General features: G+C 38.5%; 1 protein-coding gene across 2 annotated transcripts in view; it reads left to right on the forward strand.

The window, feature by feature from the left end:
• Nucleotides 1-21,129, forward strand: part of Gpc5 (glypican 5) — an 859,871-nt gene that overhangs the window by 295,740 nt on the left and 543,002 nt on the right. For both annotated transcript variants that reach the window (XM_055609899.1, XM_055609901.1), the window contains exon 5: nt 18,509-18,634. In XM_055609899.1, coding sequence (XP_055465874.1) covers nt 18,509-18,634 — 126 coding nt within the window. The remainder of the gene's footprint in view (nt 1-18,508; nt 18,635-21,129) is intronic.

Genomic DNA, 21,129 nt, shown 5'->3' on the forward strand with positions numbered 1-21,129 from the left:
GTTCTGCCAGTGTGTGGTGAGAGTTCTTATTCTGCTTTATACACTGGGGGCTGCTCTGTCTATAAACTATGTACATAGTTAACTAGATATATTTCTACCGTACCAAACAGGTTACACAGTTCAGCCATTTCGACTGTCAGAAATGATGCATGAAGGAGTGAACGGGTAGTTATTGGGAGACTGGTAGCATTCACCTCCTCCATGTGCAGGAGGGTGGTAGGCATCTGCTAGACTCACTTGTTTGTCACCAGTTTGTGGACAGTGCCAGACCTACCGGCCATAGGGTATGAGGGGTTTGACATCTGCTGGAATTCGTCCTGTCCTCTCACTATGCCCTGTGCCTAATGACCACATCCCTGTTCCACTCCTTCCTCCATCTCCTGCTTCTCTCAGGCTTTTCATTTTCAAGGAGCATTGTTTTCCTTACATATTTCTCAAGCATCCTTTCTCGTCCATATCCACTTCTGGCTTCAGGACTTGGGTCTCGGGATCTGATTTAGAGATGACTAAATTTCTAAAAAGTATACAGACTAAATACAGAACAAGTATAAAGTAAGGGAGAATGTGGTTGCTGGAAATTGAACTCATGATCTCTGGAAGAGCAGCCAGTGCTCTTAACCTCTGAGCCATCTCTCCAGCCCCTGTATATATCTAAAATATGCTCAAGTACACAACAAGGACATTTGTTCAACCATGTTCATAGCAGCTTTATATGTAATAGCCAGAACCTGGAAACAACCCAGATGTCCCTCAACAGAAGAATGGATACAGAAATTGTGGTACTTTTACACAATGGAATACTACTCAGCAATTAAAAACAAGGAAATCATAAAATTTGCAGGCAAATGGTGGGATCTAGAAAAGATCATCCCGAGTGAGGTATTCCAGAAGCAGAAAGACACACACAATACATACTCATTTATAAGTGGATACTAGACCTATAAGAGGATATACATACTAAAATCTGTACACCTAAAGAAACTAAACAAGAAGGAGGACCAAGGGTAAGAGGATCAATCCTTACTTACAAAGACAAAGGGGAAGGACATTGGAAGGAGAAAATAAGAAACAGGACAGAAGCCTACCACTGAGGGCCTCTGAAAGACTCTATCAAGCAGTGTATCAAAACAGATGCTGAGACTCATAACCAAACTTTGGGCAGAGTGCAGGGAATCATATGAAAGAAGATGGAGTTAGTGAGACCTGGAGAGTACAGGTGCTCCACAAGGAGACCAACAGAACCAAAATATCTGGGCTCAGAGGTATTTTCTGAGACTAATACTCCAACTAATGTATATTTATGGATATAACCTAGAAACCCTGCATAGATGTAGCACATGGAAGCTCAGTGTCCAAGTGGGTTCCCTAGTAAGGGGAAGAGGTATTGTCACTGATATGAACTCAGTGGCTTGCTCTTTGACCTCCCTCGGGGAAGGAGCAGCCTTGCTAGGACACAGAGGAGGACATTACAACCAGTCTTGATGAGACCTGATAAGCTAGGGTTCGATGGAAGGAGGAGGGTCATGGGAGGAGATGAGGTATTGGGACAGAATGAGGGAGGAGGCCACAGCTGGGATGCAAAGCAAATAAAATGTAATTAATGTAAAAAATAAAAAATTAATTAAAAATATTAAGCTAAAAAATGACTATACTTCATAGTCCAAAATTCTAATCAATTTTCTCCTCTGTACTATCTCCTCTATTTTCATTTTAAAATAATAAATAAATAAAAACCTCTTCTGATAAAGATATGTGCTGTCTTTTCTCTAACATTTGACAAAGAACAATTTGCTCATTAAATGTATCTCTGGGTAACAATTGTACTAAGGCCCTTTATGGACTGTATCGGTCTGTCCATTGGAAAGAAGAGTTAAGCTAAAGAGTAGGATTTTATTTTATTTTTTTGGAGATGTAATTACATGTATTCAATATGTTCTTTTCTATTTTCATATCATACAAATAAAATGAGTTAACTGAAAACTGAATATTTGATATATGGTTACAGAGTTTTCCATAGCCACAGAAGGAAAGGAAGGCTACTGTTCCTTTAATCAGCTAGAAAATTGTCAACCTTTTCTAATTTTTGTCAGAAACAGCTATAAGGGACACTGCACTCATGTAGTTGTCTAAACAATCCCAGGCAGAGCCATTTTCCCTGTGGCACTTCCTGTTCCCTGCTTGATTTCTCAAAGTTATCTGGTAAGAATAAGCTATTAGCAAGCTTAAGTCGGTGATAATTAGCTGTACATTATTATTTCAAAGTGGTGTGGCTGTGCCAATTAAGTGGGTAATTAGGAAAACCCCAGGACAATAAATTAAGACACAGCCTCAATACCACGGTCCCATCTGTTCCCCAGCACGCTTTCCAATTACCCAAGTTTCTCAATGCAGAACACGTGAGGCAGAGATTGCCTACATGTGCCCTGTTTGTTTGGGTGAGAGAGACCATCCTAGGTGCCTAGCAAAAATAAGATACTTAGTATCATGCAGGATTTCCGTGCCCAAGTAGGATAGGACCTTTTGCACATGGGGTATATTTACTATCTGACGATGCTATCATATGAAACCAATATATACATGAGCCCAATTAATCAAATGTAGAGGAAATTACACATATACTCAAAAAGAACGCTAAATCTTACTAGGTTTATCATCAAGATAAGTAGAATAGATTCATATTAAATGGATCAGTTATTTAAAATACATGAGTTTATAATTACTTAAACTCTATTATAACAGCCCTTATATCCTTATAAATGAAATGAAAATGAGTTAATTTTTATAGTTTTATATAGCATGCTGTCTGTATGTGATTTTTTTCCCCAGTGGTAAATCTTGAGATACACTGGGCTGAATGATGTACTGGAAATGTAGATACTCTATGGATGGACATATACATAGGTGAGGAAAAAAAGGGAACACTGAGAATTTACTATCTCTTATAATAACAATAAAGAAAGCAATTTACAATCTGCTTCCTAGGAGGAAGTCAGGTGTCATTATTATGTATTACCTGAAAGTTTAATTTAGAGGAATAAAGGTCATGCTCCTTTGAATGAGAAAATTTTTCATTAATTTAAAACAGCATTTAGCAAGTGGTGGTACATAAGTGCTTCCAGGGCAAGCCAGGCCACAGAAGAGCTTTAGGTAGCGCGCCAGAGGTGAGGCCAGAGCAGGCACTGAGGGAACAGTTACAAGCAGGCCAGAGTCAAGACCTACATGAGTAATGAAGATGAGGACCCACAGAGGGCCAAAACCCAGGCTTACAGGAAATACCTAGTGCTAGAAGGCAGAGCAAACATATGGCAAAAGTTTAGGCTCCTGGTTCTTAACCTCTGGGGATCATGTATCCCACAGAGAACTGATAAAGCATTGCCGGAGAAAAGAGGGGTCATAAACAAACACAGGAGGAGTTTTGCTGCATTGGAAAGCAATTTGCTTCAGCTGAAACTAATATTCAAAGAAAGAAGTCTTAAAAAAAAAAAAAAGAGCTGTGTGCTCATGGGAATTTTCATAGCCATTGCATGAGACATCTTAAATCAATCCTAAACCATAGATAACCAAACTGACACTAAACACCCATGGTCCTGAAAGGGGAGAAATGGTGTCAAGTAGTTGATGTGAATCCATCACATCAACTTAAAATTAAAATTAGGGTTGGTCTTTGATGTGACTATGCAATACAGGTTTAATATTTAAAAGATTTTCAATTTTTGTTTTGATTGATAAGAACTGAAAGTTGAAGAAATCTAGGAAGCTGTCCTTGCTGAGTTAAACCTCTCGTAGTTTACTTGTTTGGGTGACTTTGGCTTATGTCAGGAAACATCCCAATAACTATACGCATTTTATGTTCCGTTGGTGCACCCCAAATCATTGTTCATTGTGTTAACCTGGGGTACTTGTAATAATAAGGTTTATGATTACATGAATGAATATAAATCTTCACATATTTCACACGATAGAAAGAATAGGAAAATATACTTTAAGCGATGTATGCCCTTTACATTAAACAGATTTCAAATTCTTTCTCCAAAAATATGTTTCTAAGCAATAGATTTCTCAGGGATACCTCGGGCTTTCAGTGGTATTTTATAATGTAAGTGTAGGGTAATCTCATTTGTAAGGTTAAAAATATCTCTCTGCAAGGAAACCAAACTCTGAATGAAATTCTTGCCAAATGACATACCTGAAAGTTCATTCTTTTTTTCTCTCCTGCCTTTCTTTCCTTTTGCCTGCCTTCCTCCCTTCTTTTTTCATTTTTTTCACCATGTCAAAGAAGTGAATTTTCTTTCTATTTAGTTTACTCAGAAAGACAACAAACATCTTTGGCATTGAAAAGAAATCCAAATTAAATTCACATTGTTTCCACTAAAATTTTTAAAAGGTAACTGTTGTGGATATAAACATGTTGTTTTTTTTTTGTTTTGGTTCCAGGTGTGGGTTGTTGGACTGATTCTTATAGTCCACAGCAGCAAACTATTTGTTTCGTGCATGCTCTGAATGGAGATCTTTGCCAGGTACAGATAGTTTAAATCTTAGGACTCTTGAGAGAGTAAATGCCAGAGCTCAGAGAGTGTTGGGGAGCTTTGAGAAAGAACAAGGCTGTTGCTGCTCCCTCTACCCCATAAAGCTCCTGGTTGCTGTTGATGTAGTGAGACAGGAAGTAGAAGACTCTACCCAGCAGGGTATGGAAGCACAAGCTGAAACTCATAGCCAAACTGGGCAGAGTGCATGGAATTTTATGAAAGAATAGAGATGAAAGACCTGGAAGGGACAGGAGTTTCATAAAAATCGGGGGCCAGGGGTGTTTTCTGAAACTGATACTCCAAACAAGAACCATGCATAAGGATAACCTAGAACCCCTGCACAGATGTAGCCCATGGCAGGTGAGTATCCAAGTGGGTTCTCTAGTAATAGGAACAGGCACTGGACTGTCTCTGACGTGAACTCAGTGGCTGGCTCTTTGATCACCTCCCCCAGAATGGGGAGCAGCCTTGCCAGACCGCAGAGGAAGACAATACAGCCAGTCCTGATGAGACCTGATAGGCTAGGGTCAGATGAGGAGGAGAGCACCTACAGTGGACTTTGGGAGGGGCAAGGGAAGAAGAGAGGCAGGGAGGTGAGATTGGGAGGGGATTAGGGAGGAAGCTACAGCTGGGATACAATGTGAACAAATTGTAATAAATTTTAAAAATTAATTAATTAAAAAAAGAAGTAGGAGATTTTCTGAAATGAGGATTGGACTGGCTCCAATGAACCCAATGACCCTAACCTAAGAAAACTGTGCCCCCTCTCCCACTCACCCTTTCTCTCTCCTACCTTTTGTTGGGACGTTCAAAGGGATTGGGGTGGAGTAGGGCAAAAGATATGAAATATAAATAAAATAATTTTTTAAAAGTACAGCAACAGGTGACAATTCAAGTTTGTGTCATGCTGAAACAGATGGCTTTCATGAGTATAAAAAAGTTCTTTCAAGGCTTTCTACAGAGCCTGTTGGGGGTAATCAAAAAATAAATAAAACTTGTTCTTTTTGTAGCAACATTATTTTTATTGGAAGCATCATGGTCATGCAAACATCCAAGCTCTATGTTCTACTATGTTTGGCATGGTGAAGAATATTTCTAATGATGTACATTTGTCAAGAAACATTGAGATGTTTTAAAGACACATTTATCAGGAAAATGGAGAACAGGAAGAGGCAAAAGATAATATGATAGCATTTTCTTCTACTGCCTTTCTAAAGGAGAAAACGAAGTTGTAATTTTACCAACTGTCTTTAAAATAGTGAAATAAACATGTGTCTAGATTAGGATTGTATCATTTTATAGACAGTCCTATTTATTCATTCATCCACCCATTCATTCATTCACTTTCCTCTTCTGCTCTAAAACAAAATAGTATTAGAGCAATATTCCCCACTGTCTTCAGAATCACACATGGCTTGTTCCTTTTGGAAATGAAACAAATGGAGTTTTGAAGGAAGTTGCAGGGTTATTCTTAGTGTTTAGATTCACATTTGTAGAGCTAATAGACATGTCAAGTCTCTTTCTAAAAAAATATGACTCCTCTTTGATGATTTTTTAAATCAATAGGACTAAGGCTCTTTTCTTGCTATATTGGTTTTATCTTCCACTACCAAAATTCTTGTTATAAATCAAATATTACAACTTTGGAATCTTGTAAATTGAACAGACTCAAAGGATTTATAACCTTCATCTTATTTGACTTTGTATGTAGTTTTCCATTAAACCAATCCTGATATAAATATGCATGTTTGACTAACCATATAAAAAGAGTGGAGAACTTTAATTTCCATCAGGTGGAATATATTTTAGATGTTATAACTGAGTAAAATTGTTACACACATTCAGCCCTGCTTGCTAATGCCCTGTGTGTAGGAATGTAATGTGAACTCTGGTTGTTGCTCAGGCTGCAGCACTGTGCAGTAGTTCTCTCCATGACCCTCAGAAACACACCAGCTGCCTTCTCCTGAGACACTGTCAGTCAGTCCCTAGGTAAGAAACACTGTGGTGCCAAAACCTCACCTGTGAAATGATATCACGCCACATGGAGTATTGGTCACACATCCTGCTCCATACCCACCTCTCTGCCTTCCGCCTGGGAATCAGAGAGACCAGGTGTAGACTTGCACTCTGAAATATCCCCTCTTCAGGAAGTTACAGAAAGAGGTACCACTTCTGTCCCGAGAAGACTGTTTCATCTTGCAAAGGCCTGGATTCTGCTGAGAAACCACAGCGAGGTGTTCATTACTCCTTAGTTCACACAAACGTGTTACTCCCCCCAAATCCATCTCTGTATCCTGTTGAATTCTCCCTCCTTCCACAAACCCTTTCGTTCTGATACCGACCAGAAACAGGGATAAGATAATGTCCTGGTTACACATGGCAATTAAGGTCAATACTTTCTGAAATAACAAGTAGGACAGAAATAGTGGTTAGTGTTAAAGATTTAAATAATGTACTTTCGCTAAATGGTCTTAATTAAATATCTGCTCAGGACTATGCATGGAGATAACCTAGATCCCCTGCTAAGTTGTAGCCTGTGGCAGCTCAGTCTCCACTTGAGTGCCTGAGTAAGGAGAGCAGGGGCTGCCTCTGTCATGAACTCAGTTGACTGCTCTTTGATCACTTGCCCCTGGTGATGCAGCCTTACCAGGACACAGAGGAAGAGGATACAGGCAGTCCTGATGAGACAATAAGAGAGTCAGATGGAAAAGGAGGAGAACTCCCCCTTTCAGGGACTAGGGGAATGGGATAAGGGTACTGGGAGGAGTTGAGGGAGGGGGCTTCAATTGGGCTATATAATGAACATACTGTAAAAAAAAGTCTACTCATCTTTAAAGTAGAGTTTGAGGACAGAATTACTTGGACTAAAGTAGAGAATTTTTGAAATACAAATGTAAACAGTTTTTATCAACTACAATAGGTAGCAGTGGGGAAATTCTAGAACACAGCATACAGAATCCACTGGTTAAGTAAGAGGTGAGGAAATGTGCATACACAGGATCTCTCTCTCTCTCTCTCTCTCTCTCTCTCTCTCTCTCTCACACCATCTGTTAAGAAGCAGAGGGGTTACAGGGGCATTTGAAATACCCATTTTCTCTTTCAGAGCTAGGTTATTTAAAGTTGTTTTGGGTTTTCTTCCTTTAATTTAGGGTTGGTCAATTTGAACAGAAAGAGGTGGATTGGCCTACAAGTATTTTGTAAACATGTTCTGATCCAGGCTGGTTATCAACAGGCTGGGTCCTACTTGTGGGAGACAAAATGCTGACCATATCTTTTTTATTCTTTTATTTATATTTTGAAGCTGCCAGGCATTTTCCTCAACTTAAGAGGGTGAGGATGAGGCTAGCCATCTTGTAAGTTCACTGTCTTTATAGTTATGGTCCCTCTCCCCATCTGTCTGCCTATGAAGGAATCTGCCAGACTCCTAGTTCTCCATTCATGTGAACAAGTATACACACCATATAACATATAATACAGCCTCTGCCACACACACAAATATAGTAAAATACACAACCTCAAAATGTAGTTAATGGTTCTTTGTGGAGTGACTTAAAATTAGGAGAGTTGAAGATGGACCGTTTCATTTAACTTTCTTGTTGATTTTGACTCAGTTATGAATAACTTGGCAACTAGAATTAACAGCATTAGTTGTAATCTTACCTGAAATGAATAATAGTTACATGGTGAAGAAATTACCTTCCCCAGGCACAGTGGCATATGCCTCTAATTCTAGGGGAGGCAGAGACAGACAGAGCTCTGTGAGGTTACAGCTAGCCTATTCTACAGAGTGAGTCCAGGACAGCCGAGGCTACACAGAGAAACCTTGTCTCACTACCCCCCCCAAAAAAAATAGAAATTATTCCCCTCTCTTCATTTTGAGTAGATGCCCAGTTTCCTTATTTTGGCTACATTTGTTTTAATTGTTTTTTAGATTTGGACAAGTGTTTGTTTGTTTTTGTTTTTAAGGTTTGATGTTTTTCCTTAAATTCCCTTTTAATGGAGAACACATCAATGCATGTTAAGGTACTTTTTTTTTTTAAATGCAGAATAATGATATTAGACAAAGGCTTGAAAATCCAGTTTTGGCTATTTCTGGTGAATTTTAAATCACACAAGAGGAAAATGCCTTCAGAACGCATGCTTTTTGTTGGGACAGTGACTGATAGTGTGCTGGAGTTTGGATGTCATTGAGGAATCTCTATGCAGATTGTTGTAGCTGGCTGTAGACTGCCAGCTCAGGAGTAATCTAAAGCCACAAGAAAATTCTCACCATGGAGCACCTGTCTAAAAAAAGTGCCTTATTAAGGATGTGGAAGAATATTTGTGAATTTTCTAGACTTCTTCCCATTTCTATTTTCCATTCTTTCCCTGTTGTTTCTTTTCTTACCATCAATTCTGCACCTACTTTGGTGTGTAGAAGAATGAGTGCCAGCCTTCTAATGAAGGGAAATTATGTCAGGTGAACAGGATGACTTCCTGTGAGGAGGGGAAAATGTGGAATCACTTAACTAGAAGGAAAAAAGAATCTGTAAATGATGCCGAACAAACCTTAGGTCACAGTTCGATGATGGGAAGTGAGTTCAGGTAGGGTTCAGAGAGCAGACCTCATGAGTTTCTCGGGTGGTACAAATATATTGCAAAAAAAAAAATATCAGATATCAGTTTAACATCTTTGAAACACATTTCTGTTTGTGATAAATGCACCTCAAGCCTTGCAAAGCCTGACTTCATGGGATATGGTCACCATTACATTTCTCTGGGGCCAATAAATGAGACTTCAGCTGTCCCCTTGGCTCATCAAACATTGAATTATTTTCAAGCATTTACAAAGAGAATGGTTGCTGCTATGGGATAGAAACCTAAAAATATTTTGTCAAATAGAATGACTTAGGTAAAGTTAAATGATTAAATATAGATTCAGAACAGCAAGAGAGTAGTTCTTATCTTGAAGCATGTAATTATATATTTCCTCTGCTGAGCTGGAGACTGACATTTTAAACGTCTACTGTTTGACAGCTGTGGTCAGACATCTCTACAGGGTTGAGCCTGCTCATTAGTGCCACATTAACCTTAACTTTGCCTCAGGCCATTAACTAGCAAACTGCACATTTGACCTTTGTTCTACAGATATTTTCAAACAGTGTGCAAGGTACTGCTTTTAATTTGGGTTCTGTATTATGTGTGGACTGACTTTAGGGGTAAAATAAAAAAAATCAATACATGCCATTAAATAAAGAAATGTGGGTTGAAACATTCCACAGAGGAATGCTCCATTTGACAACGTGATTCTTTGCCAGTATTTTCCAGATAATTAGCTTTGGTCAAAATTAGAAATAGTTCCTACTGTCTCTAGTGGAAAAGATAGAGATGAAATCCAGCATGTGACAATATATAAATGTTTTAAATGAAACAAACTGCTACAAGATAATATGGTAGATTACAGCTATATTTCAGAAGTCTCTAATGAAATAAAATGCAAACTCAAATGTAAATTATAGCCACCTGTGTAAGGGCACATAGTTTCTTAGATGAATCAAGTTTAACTTTTATAGAGGTGCCACTCTTCACATGTGATATGCAAGGCATATGTCAGTCTTATGAATTGTAATGTACGTCAGTTTAGTAAAACATTTCATTAGAGTGTATACTCAGTTTTAGAGCTATTGTACCCCAATGTGTATTTAAGTGTGATCTATATTTGTAAAGTTGCAAAGGTTCATGATACCCACTCAAGTATGGGAATAGGTTGGTACCGATTTTATAGTACTAAATCATCCTTATATTTCCACTTTTCTAATCTGTCTCATCTGCCTGACTGCTTGTTAATATGCATGTAGAGAAAGCTGAGAAAGGGTAAACACCAGATTGTCAACATTGGTTACTTCAGGAGGGAGTCAAGCACTACAAAAGGACACGTTAAGCTGACCTTCAGACACCGCTGAGTTATCTAACTGTTCAGTAAAAGATGCCGCTTGTTATTAAAGGCAGCCACTGCATTACACCCAGTCAAAAGTGTCACCTGGATGTATAGTAGTAACTGACATGTCCATGTCTACAAACTGCGAGGGACAACTCCCAGACGGGGTGCACTTCCTTCTATGTATGTTAGCATGCGATGTGTCAGGAGACCCTTCTGGCACCATTGGCATCAAGGGCACAGGGAGCAATGAAGCAATAACTATGCTAGTCCATGTTTCTCCCTGACTTCAGTACGCTCAGGGCAAACAAGGCTTCAAGCTCTGAATGAGCAATCGTGCTCAGACCTTCTTTTCTTGACCTAGCCAGCGCTTTGCTGGGGTGGCCATTAGCTAGTGATTGGGATGTACTCCATCCTCAACGTCAGACTGCCCAACATACATGGAGCACACCGATCTGAACACACAACATTCTAAGTTCGGTTTCACAAGAAAAAGTGAAGTATCTGTGTTTTCTAGCAATATACAGATAAGCAATGTGTGTGCTCTCCTAATGTAATAATTTCCATAAAGTTTTAGAACATTTTTAAGCTTAGTTTTTAAACTTTCAACATTTTCTAACATTGATAATTAATATTTTAGGTCAAGAGATCACAGGATGACATGGAGTTTGTTCTCCCCTTTTATGTGTGTCTCAGGCTTGAGCTCAAGTCATCAGGCTGGCTGGCTGGTGCCTGCTGAGCCATGTCACCAGTCCTATGTGTGTAGCTTAAATGTTTTCCTGTGTGATGATGGTATACGGCTAGGACAGGGAGCTACTAGAATGGATGACTTCTTTGGGTTCTTTTTAACTGTTAATACAGTGTATCTATGATGGGTTGCTATGGGATCTTACTACACAGTAATGCTAATTAGTAATGGGTCATTACATTTCAATATTATTCATCCTGGGACTACCATAACTGTTTTACTGGTCTACTGAGTTAGTAATCCTGCCCTTTAGATGCCTAAAATTTAAGAATATACTAGGGACTTATGATGATTCTTCATCATATAGAAGTAGGTCCTCACTCAATGACTGGCTCTTTGGCCTCCCCACCCCCCAAGGGAGGAACAGTCCTGTTAGGCCACGGAGGAGGGCTTTGCAGCCAGTCCCGAAGATACCTGATAAAACAGGATCAGATGAATGGGGAGGAGGTTCCCCCCTGTTAGTGAACTTGGCAAGGGGCACGGTGGAGATGAGGGAGGGAGGGAGGGACTGGGAGGGAATGAGGGATCAGGACATGGCTGGGATACAGAGTTAATAAAATGTAACTGACAAGAAAAAAATAAAATTCAAAAAAAATAAAAATAAATAAAAAAAAAGAAGTAGGTCCTCTGGGTTAAAGAATTCTAAGACATCTTTTCTGCTTAAGAGCTTAAGAATACCATCGTTTAATTGTACTAATCTCCAATTTTGGAAACTATTGAAAACTAAGACATCCCCTAGGGCTAATTTATCAAGCATTGGAGTATCTGTTGGGTATAAATGATGATCAGATCCTGGGTAGCAGTGAAGGAAAAGATATGGCTTTTGCTATGAGAGAAGACATTCTTCATTACAGTACACAGATTTACAGAGTAGGAACAATTGTAAGGCAGAGGCTATGAGGAACATACAGATGAGAACCAGGAAGAACCCACAGATACTGCACAGGCTGATCAATGAAAAAGAAAGGTGGAGAAATGTAATGAGATTTTGAAGAATGGCTAGATGGATAGAATAGTGGAAATGTGAAAGCAAAGTGGAGCAAATAAACATACAAGCATAAATTTTGTTCAAGTAGTACCAATATATTTTATGCAATGGTTCTATAAAATGTGATTTGGAGAGGAAGTGTGGGACCGGAAACAAGAGTAGATGGCATGGAATGAGGTTATAGGGTAGAATGGAAAGAAGTCCTGGCCATTATAAGACATTTTTATCTAAATTACTCTGTATTTTTTTTTTAAAAGTCAAAAGTAGTATTTATGATTTCCAATGTTGCTTCTCAGTATAGTTTAGAAAACGAAGTGAAAGAGAAAGGGCAAAATTAGTGGCACAACCCATCTGTTAAGTTTAAAGCCTGAAGAAGAATTTATGCATTTTTATATGATCCTGATAGATGATAGTTTGAATAAATGCTCAGACAGGGAAAACTTTCCCATATCCTTTTAAATATGGCAATTCAGTTGCTCACATGAATTATATATGATTTCTATTTATGATTTCTATATTTTAGTGATGTTTCCAGGCCAAGATGAAAACTGACATGAGAAACATAACTACTAAAGGATAATTAACAAGACCTCCTAACTTTCCCTGCGTTTATCATACATCCAGTTTTAAATGATATTGTCTTTATGATGGTAAGAAGTAAATGTGTGGCTTAGCCATACCCATAGCAATTTAAATTTAAAAAAATTTCAAAAATATAACATTTTTTTCATTGAAACATTTCATGTAAACTGGAAAGGAAATTACATGGAAAATAGACAGCACTGAGCTGGGAAGGAAGGTATGAATTGCTTTACTGTTTAGTTGACAGAAGCAGTGTAAGCAAGAGAGACTTTATTTTGTCTTATAATTCTAGAGGGACACAGTATGTAATGGTAGGAAGGTATGTCATCAGGAGTAAGAAGCTGGCTCATCAAAACGCATCCATACCCCTGAACCAGAGAATGAACAGGAAATATGGTCAGTTATTGATTCTCAAGGACCCACCAACAGTGACTCACTTCCTGTAGAACGATTTCATCTCCTACTGTTTAAATGACCGCCCCCTAAAACAGCAGCATCTTTGAAAGCAAGTGCTCCAACATGTGAGACCATGGAACACATTTTACATTCAGACCAGAAGAATCAATATCAATTGGGTACGTAGCAGCAGAAAAATCCGACTATTCTTTGTCTAGCAGTTATTTCCAAACAGCTCAGTTATACTGGTTCTCTCTCCTTCCTTTCTTTTTTTCTTCCTTCCTTTATTTCTTTCTTTCTTTTTCATTCCTAATGTACCTTATAGACCCTCAGCAAAACAGCATTTTAGAATAATATCTTTATTTTATTATTTGACAATTTCACAGATCTCGATAATATCTGTGGTAGTTTGAATAAGAATGTTCCATAGGTATATGTCTTTGAATACTTGGTCTGCAGTTGGTCTAACAGGTTATGAAGGATTAGGAGATGTGACCCCGTTGGAGGAGAAAGCCATATATTGGGTACAGGCTTTGCGATCTCAAAGCTTTCGAGCCAACCCCAGCCATTCTCCCTCTGCATTTTGCTTGTGGATCAACAGCTTCCAGGGGCTCCTGCTGCAATTCCTGTGTTCCACCACCATCTGCTCAGCACCTTTGAAACAATAAACCCGTTAAACCCTTCTTATTCATTTTTTTTATTGCTTTTATTATTTTTATTACTGTTTAATCGTTAAACACTTTTTATTCATTTTTATTAGTTTTATTAGACCGCAATTTCTCCTCCTTCCATTCCTACTTTCCCTCCTCATCCTGCCTCTCTACTCCTTCCCAAATCTAACCCCCCCCACCCCGTTTCACTTCAGAAAAGAGTATGTCTCCCAGAACTATCCATCAAACAGGCCCAACAGGACACTATAAGGCTAGGCACAACCCCCCATATCAAGGCTGGGTGAGACAACCCATTTGGATGAAAAGGGTCCTACAGAGCATAGGGAAGAGTGAGAGCACACGTTGTACTGTGGACCATGTTCTTCTGCTATCCTAGGCCCCTCTGCCTCCCTCATTTCTTCCTTCCCCTCTTCCGTGGCGTTCCCTGAGTCTCAAGAGGAGGAACCTGATGGAGATCTCCAATATGGCCATTCTCTCCAATGTTGGTTGTGGGTTTCTGTGTCCGCCACCACCAGCTGCTAGCAGAAGCCTCTTTGATGATGATTGGGCTTGACACAATGTATAAGTACGTAAAAATATCATTAGTAATTATTTTATTTTATTTGTTTTATCATAGTTTTCTGGACCCTTCAGCCTCCAATTCCTAGTCATCCAGGCAGTGTACCACATAGGTTTTATTTTGTGGTGTGGTCCTCAAATTAGTCATGGGTAGACCAACAAATTCTGTGCCTCCATTGCCCTAGTACATATTGCTGGTGGAATAGATTATAGATCGAAGGTTTTATGGCTGTGTTGGTGTCCCAGGTCCACCTCTGGAAGTCTTCCCTGGTTACAGAGGATGGCTAGTTCAGACTCCTAATTATCCGTTACTTGAAGTCCTAGCTGTAGAGGAATTTTAATTCAAAACATGGCTGTTCTGGCAAGAAATCACATACAAAGACTTTGTAGGTCTTGTGATCTGGCTGGAATACAAACATGTCTTTAATCCCAGGAAAGAGAGGCAAGCAGATCTGAGGTCAAAGCCCCTGTTATGGAGAAAGTTTCAGGAAAAGAAAAGCTTGGGAAGGGGCAGGGAGGAGATGAGGGAGGAAGGGTGGGATTGGGAGGAATGAGAGAGGGGGCTACAGTTGGGATACAAAGTAAATAACCTGTGATTAATATAAAAAATAATTTTTTTAAAAGAAAAAAGAAAAGCTTAGGTCCAGATGTGGTGGAACAGGCATTTAATCCCAAACAATGAAGGTAAAGATAGTTTTTAGAAGGAAGCTCCCATGTTTGAAAGTGATGCCTAAATGAGTGACAGAAAAGGTGAGGAATCAGAAAAGGATTGATAAGATACTTCCAACTCTCAGAAGAGAAGGAAAGAGAAGCTACATAAAGGAAGCTACAGAGATAGCAGGCTATTTTCACTGGGACAGTAATAGAGAAACAGGTTGCAGAGAGAGAACTCAGGTGAAGACCAAATAGGCAGAGAATGAGAAGGAGCCAAGAGATTAAAGCAAATTGAATAAGTTAGCTGGGAGAGGAGTTTGGGTCAGAACAGCTGAGTTGAACCAGCCAGCTGACAGCTCAGAACAAGTAAGGGTAAGCTTATTCAGCAGTAGGTCTAGGAGGGTAAAAACATTCTAGGCCTAGGTTACATTTTACAGAGGCTAGAAGCTTCCAGGACGAGGCCTAGGTCAGCAGATGGAGGCAGTGAGCCTCCGAGACAACAGCTGAAACAGATGAATAAAAGTTCCTTTTACACCTTGCTGTAGTCATCTAGAAGAGTTTCTACAGGAGGAGGTTTTCACCTCCTTGCTCCCTGCCAAATGCCTTCTGATTCCAGTTATCTTTCCCAGTACCTTTAACCTCCATCTCTCCTCCCTTCCCATCGCCTTGCTTCTCCTCCCTTCCACTCCCATCCTTTATTGTCCTCCTCCAGATCCCCCTATTTCCATCCCCACCTGCCCCCAGTTCTATTTCTCCTTCCCAGATTTAATTCATCTGCCTTGTTACTTAGCTTCTCTGTGTCTGTAAACATTTTTATAAGTTGCCTTGATTATGGTGTCTTATCACTGCAATAGAACAGTAAGTAAGAAAAGAATCAAAAGTTTCTGTCCCCTTCCCTCAAATATCTCCCAATACTGTCTCCCACCTTATTTTCTATTCTTCCTTAAAAAACAAAACAAACAAACAAAAAAAAAAACCAAAAGCAAAAACACTGAGTCCAATTAGTGCTGTCTGTATGTTCATGAGTGTGGGGCCAATCCAATGGGGAATGGGGTATTTACCGGAGGCTATATGCCATGTCCACTAATAAAATGACTGGCCTTTCAGCTGTAGCCACCATCAGCACACACGGCATCTCAGTTATAGGTGGAGCCTCTAAGCTTCTCTCCCCTTCATGCTTGCATGGTGATTGTGTTGATCCTATGTAGGTCTTTTTCAGACAACCATAGCAGCAGTGAGTTCATGAGTGCTGTGTCATGTCACATCTAGATGACAGGACTTCTCCATCTTCTCTATCCTCTCCGCTTCCTCTGCAGTGTTCCCCAAGCATTTCAGGTTTGATTCAAATGTCCCACTTGGGGTGTCAGCAATCTGGTCAAGAATCTCTGCACTGACCGTGGAACATTTGCAAAAGGAAGCTTCTGTATCCAAATCTGAGAGTAGCACTAATCTATAGAAATAAATATAAAAATTTAGAGTGCACTTTAAACACTGTATTTGTTAAGCAAAATAACCATAGTAGGTTATTTTGGGCCATGACATTGCTGGCTATTTTTTTTTTAATTTTTATTTTTTAGTACATTTGCAGAATCAGACAAAATTTCAACTGTGGAAGAGATCTAAAATCCAATTGGCAAAAAGTTTATTACCTTCATAACCATAACTGTCTTGTTATTGTAACAGTTGGCACATTTTACCTGGGAGGTCAATATTATAATTTTCAAAGTCTGTATCTGGCTATGTGTATTAATAACTCTTGTCCTCCATGGCCTGCATGTTACTTCTGCTCCTGTGGAAGGAACCAAGCAGGGAGCAAGTGTCTATGGGAATCAGTTCCAGCTTGATTTCTGCATGTCCTGAAACCATTGCCTGTGTTATCTTCTAAAATAGGGCTTTAATGTCAAGCTGTGGGTGGCAGCCATGAATAACAGCAATCTATTATTTTGCGGTAGGGCAAGTTTTAGTTCAAAACGATTTTGTCACCATATTTAAGTGACACAGCATTTTATATTCTGAATAATTGTGCTATCTTTATTTTCCCTCATTATCTTGTTTTCATGACTATTTGACTTTGGTTTCTTTGTCCTTTCCCAACCCCCCCCCCCTTTTTTTTTTAGTACTTTTGACTTTTTCTCTCAATGCATGGTGCTTATCTATGAAATTCCATCAATATCCATGTCTTTGCTCATTATTCTCTTGGTTGAATGCTCACAACAGTACCCAGTCTGCCAACGTCTAGTGTCTCCTATTTAAGAGCATAGAGCTGTTACACTCATGACTCTTGGAACAGTAGCATCGTCAGCATCTGTTGGCCTTTGTGAAATATAGAAATCTGGTCCCTGTTTGGGGCTATTAGATCTACAGCTGCATGTTGGCAAGATTCTCAGATGATGTTAACTCTCATGAAGTTTTAAAAGAAGCATTTTACTTAATTCTCTAGATGGGCATTCTCAAAAAATATCAGCTGAATACTCTGATTAATTCTTTGGTCTTTGGTCATTTATTACTCTGATGACTATTTATTAGATCCACTATCACCATCATTATCTGAAATCTAAAGCAATGAATAAAACAAACAGAATAAAGCAAACAGAAGAACCTCTGCCTGCTTGAATATTTTATCTAGAGCAAGGAGGGAAGATAAGAAACTGCAAAATATAAAGAAAACACATATACACAGTGGGCTAGAGAGTGAGTCAGGAAAGATGGAAACACTGAGCAGAGTAAGAGCAGCATGGGGCAGAAAGGATTGACTGCTTCTTCCTTTGCTGTTTGTATCAGGGAATGATGCCAGCTCAAGGACTTTAGCGAGAAATTATGTTAAGGTTCTTACTTTACCCATGAATTTTGATTGGCGTGTATTTGTGCGTGCGCGTGCGCGTGCGTGTGCGTGTTGCCGTTTGCAGGCGTTGGGCACACAGTTATGTGCAGGCGTGTGTGTGCGTGTACACACACATGGGTGATGTCGGTGTCTTTCTCCCTTTTAGTCGTTAAGGCAGAGTTTCTCGCTGAAGCCAGAGCTCACTGATTCTGGCTCCTCTAGTTATCAAATTTGTCCCAAAGGTATTCTGTCCCTACTTCTGGTATGTTTAGATTACCGGTGGCCATCACACTTGCCTAGGTGGTATGAGTTTTGGTTATCACTGGCTCTTGAATTTACAAAGCAAGCATTGTTTGCCCTTCAAAGTCCTGTGTGTGTGTGTGTGTGGTGTGTGGGTGTGTGTGTGTGTCTACATGAGATGTAATAACTTCTATCTTTAAAATAAGACTCATAGTCAGTGAAAACGTTCTATTACTGAAATAAATTTAACTATAATGTTTTTACTGGTTGTTAGAAAATATGTGAAAATATGAAAATAAATAAGTTGACTGTAGCATTCTATAAATTATATATAGTAATATTTATGTGGATATACTCTATGGATTTTTAAATGCTTTTATTGTTTTGTTTTTGTCTTTTCCATTCAGAGAATTCATCAATAGCCTTAGACTGCACAGGTCCTTCTATGGTGGCCTGGCTGACCAGCTCTGCATTAATGAATTAGCTGCTGCTGAAGGAAGGCCCTGCTGGAATGGAGAGGATGTGGTGAAAAGGTAAATTCTGTGTAAATCCCCTTTTCTTCCTTACTTCCTTCTCCTGTAATTAAAATGTGTACTTACTGTTGTTACTTTACAACACAGATTAGAGGTTAATCCCTTATTGTTACTCTCTTTGATTATTTTAATCCTTTCCATTTCTACTCTGAGGGTACCATGTGTTGAATTTATCATTTTTTCTTAATGTCCACCTGTCTCCAACTTATACAACAACCCAACCTTAGAACTGTTGTTTTCCATGTAGTTGGTTTTATTTACCAAATGTCTTATTTTTAACTTTCATGAATATTAGATTGTGAGTAACCTTCCTAAATCCTAAATAATCCTGCAAAGATTAGAGAGGAAATAGGGGGAGAGATGGAAGAGAAGGGGGAAGGGAAAAGGGGGAAGGGAAGGAGAAGCAGAGGGAGGGAAGAGTATTTCTAAAGAATAAAGTAAAACAAACTTTTCATCTATACACTACATGGTTAGGATTTAAACCTCTTAACAAGAATGTCTGAATCTGTGCAAATTCTCTTTGCTTTCAAGTTTTCATTAAAAAAGGAGAGACAGTGTGTCTACTTAAGTTGCATACCTGCTCTACTTGGTATCTCATGGCTTAGTTCTTTCTTTCTTTCTTTCTTCTTCTTCTTTCAATGAAATGACACGTTCACTTAAAGTATCATCTAGCAAATTGTTACTCTGAAAAGTGCATACCGCAGAAGTACACTTTTAATACAAATGTCTACAATAGTTCTTAATAAATCTATAGGTGATCATATTCATTATTCTTAGAAGCTACATTTTTATATCATAGTTAATAAATGGACTCTCAGAGATGATGAACATTCACAGAAAATGATTTTCAAAACAAAAACTATACATTGAAATAAAGTGTTTGGTGATCGGACTAAAATATTTTTTTCATCATTTTCTTTGAGTATTGGACTGTGATTTTAAATGTGTATTTTACACTTACTGTGAACGGTCATAATAAAAACTTAGTGGGTAAAATAATTTTGTCTGTATTTTTTTCTTCTAAGGTATACTAATTAATTTCTACTTTGCATTCTAAATATTTGTAACATATTATTCAGATTGAAGAGAACTGTTCTGTGAAGATATTCCTAACAAATTAGTGAGAATCCAATGATTGTAAATGAAAGATGAAGCATTTAATGTGAATTTATTTAATATATTATGCGATTTGTTATACTGTGCTATCCAAATCTTCGTCTGTAAGTGTCTGTAAGTATTGATGTTCCATTTGTGTAATTCTTCTGTCGCTAGTTTGAGATTTGTGCAATAGAAGACACTGACTTAACAAAAGCTTCAGGACAGAAAATACTTTTAATTCACATAACAAAAGTTTATATACTTGATGTTACCTTTAGCACCCCACACACTTGAATTTAGGAGGCACATCTTTAGATAGAATTCTCCAGGAAAAGTTTCTACATTTCCAGAACAAAGTAATTCCGGGTCTTCATTTCCATATGGTCCATTGTTTCCTTTCTCCATACTGCTAAGACCTTTATCTTCCTGAAATCATCCAACTAACCCCGTTGCCTCAACGAACACCTTAGCCTTTCTTCCCCATGTCGTGGCTTGGAGACTATTCCTGTGACCACTGAGATCCTGAATGGTTTCATCCCCACCCCCCCAACTTCCATTGTTTGTGAATATGTTTCAGTCCTGATTATTTCTAGACTGTGAGCAAAGAAATTTAAGCATGGAGTCATTTACTTCTCCCAAGATAACTCTAACGTACGAAAGTAAATTCGCTATCTTATATATTTTGTCTCATTAATACTGAGAGAGCTTTCTTGGGTACCTTATCTTTTTACATGCTTGACTTATATTGTATTTTTCATTATGACTCAACCAGTTATTGGGTTAATTTAGAACAAGATCTTTTCTGTCAATGCAAACTTAATGCTAAAAATCTGGATATCTATGCAATCTAGTTGCCTGTGTATGCTGCATTTAATGTGTTTTCTATTTCAATCTTAACTGTTTTCTTTTTTTATTAGTTTCTTGCAAAAAGTAAAACTTCATTTGGTAAGAAGTGCTGTTCATTAATAGTTTTAAATATCTAATTTAGGTTTTAAAAGTTTTGTGACATTTTTGTCAAAAGCACTGAAAACTGAAAGAGGTGTTTAATATTGAATTCCTGGATTTACCTAAAAGCATTTCTATAAAATACTGAGTCCAGACAACTGCTACAGTATTAATTTTTATCTTCAGAAAAAAAATAGCAAGATCCACAGTAAAGGGCTACATGCAGCCTTTGCATTAAGCATTCACTTTAGAGTCATACCATTAGTTAAACAAACAAGGCCACTCGGTTCTGGAAAAATTGATACCAAGTGACTGTGTGTCATGTTTAGGGTGAAGACTATTATGCCTTTTATGGTAGACTATAATACCCAATTGAGTTCATCCTGGGAAAATTATGCCAAACACATCAACACACTAAATTGGTTGCCAAGATTGATTTTATCGTTTGTTAT

The sequence above is a fragment of the Psammomys obesus genome, unplaced genomic scaffold (genome assembly GCF_907164565.1).
Source record: "Psammomys obesus unplaced genomic scaffold, mPsaObe1.curated_primary_1811, whole genome shotgun sequence".
NCBI classification, from domain to species: Eukaryota; Metazoa; Chordata; class Mammalia; order Rodentia; family Muridae; genus Psammomys; species Psammomys obesus.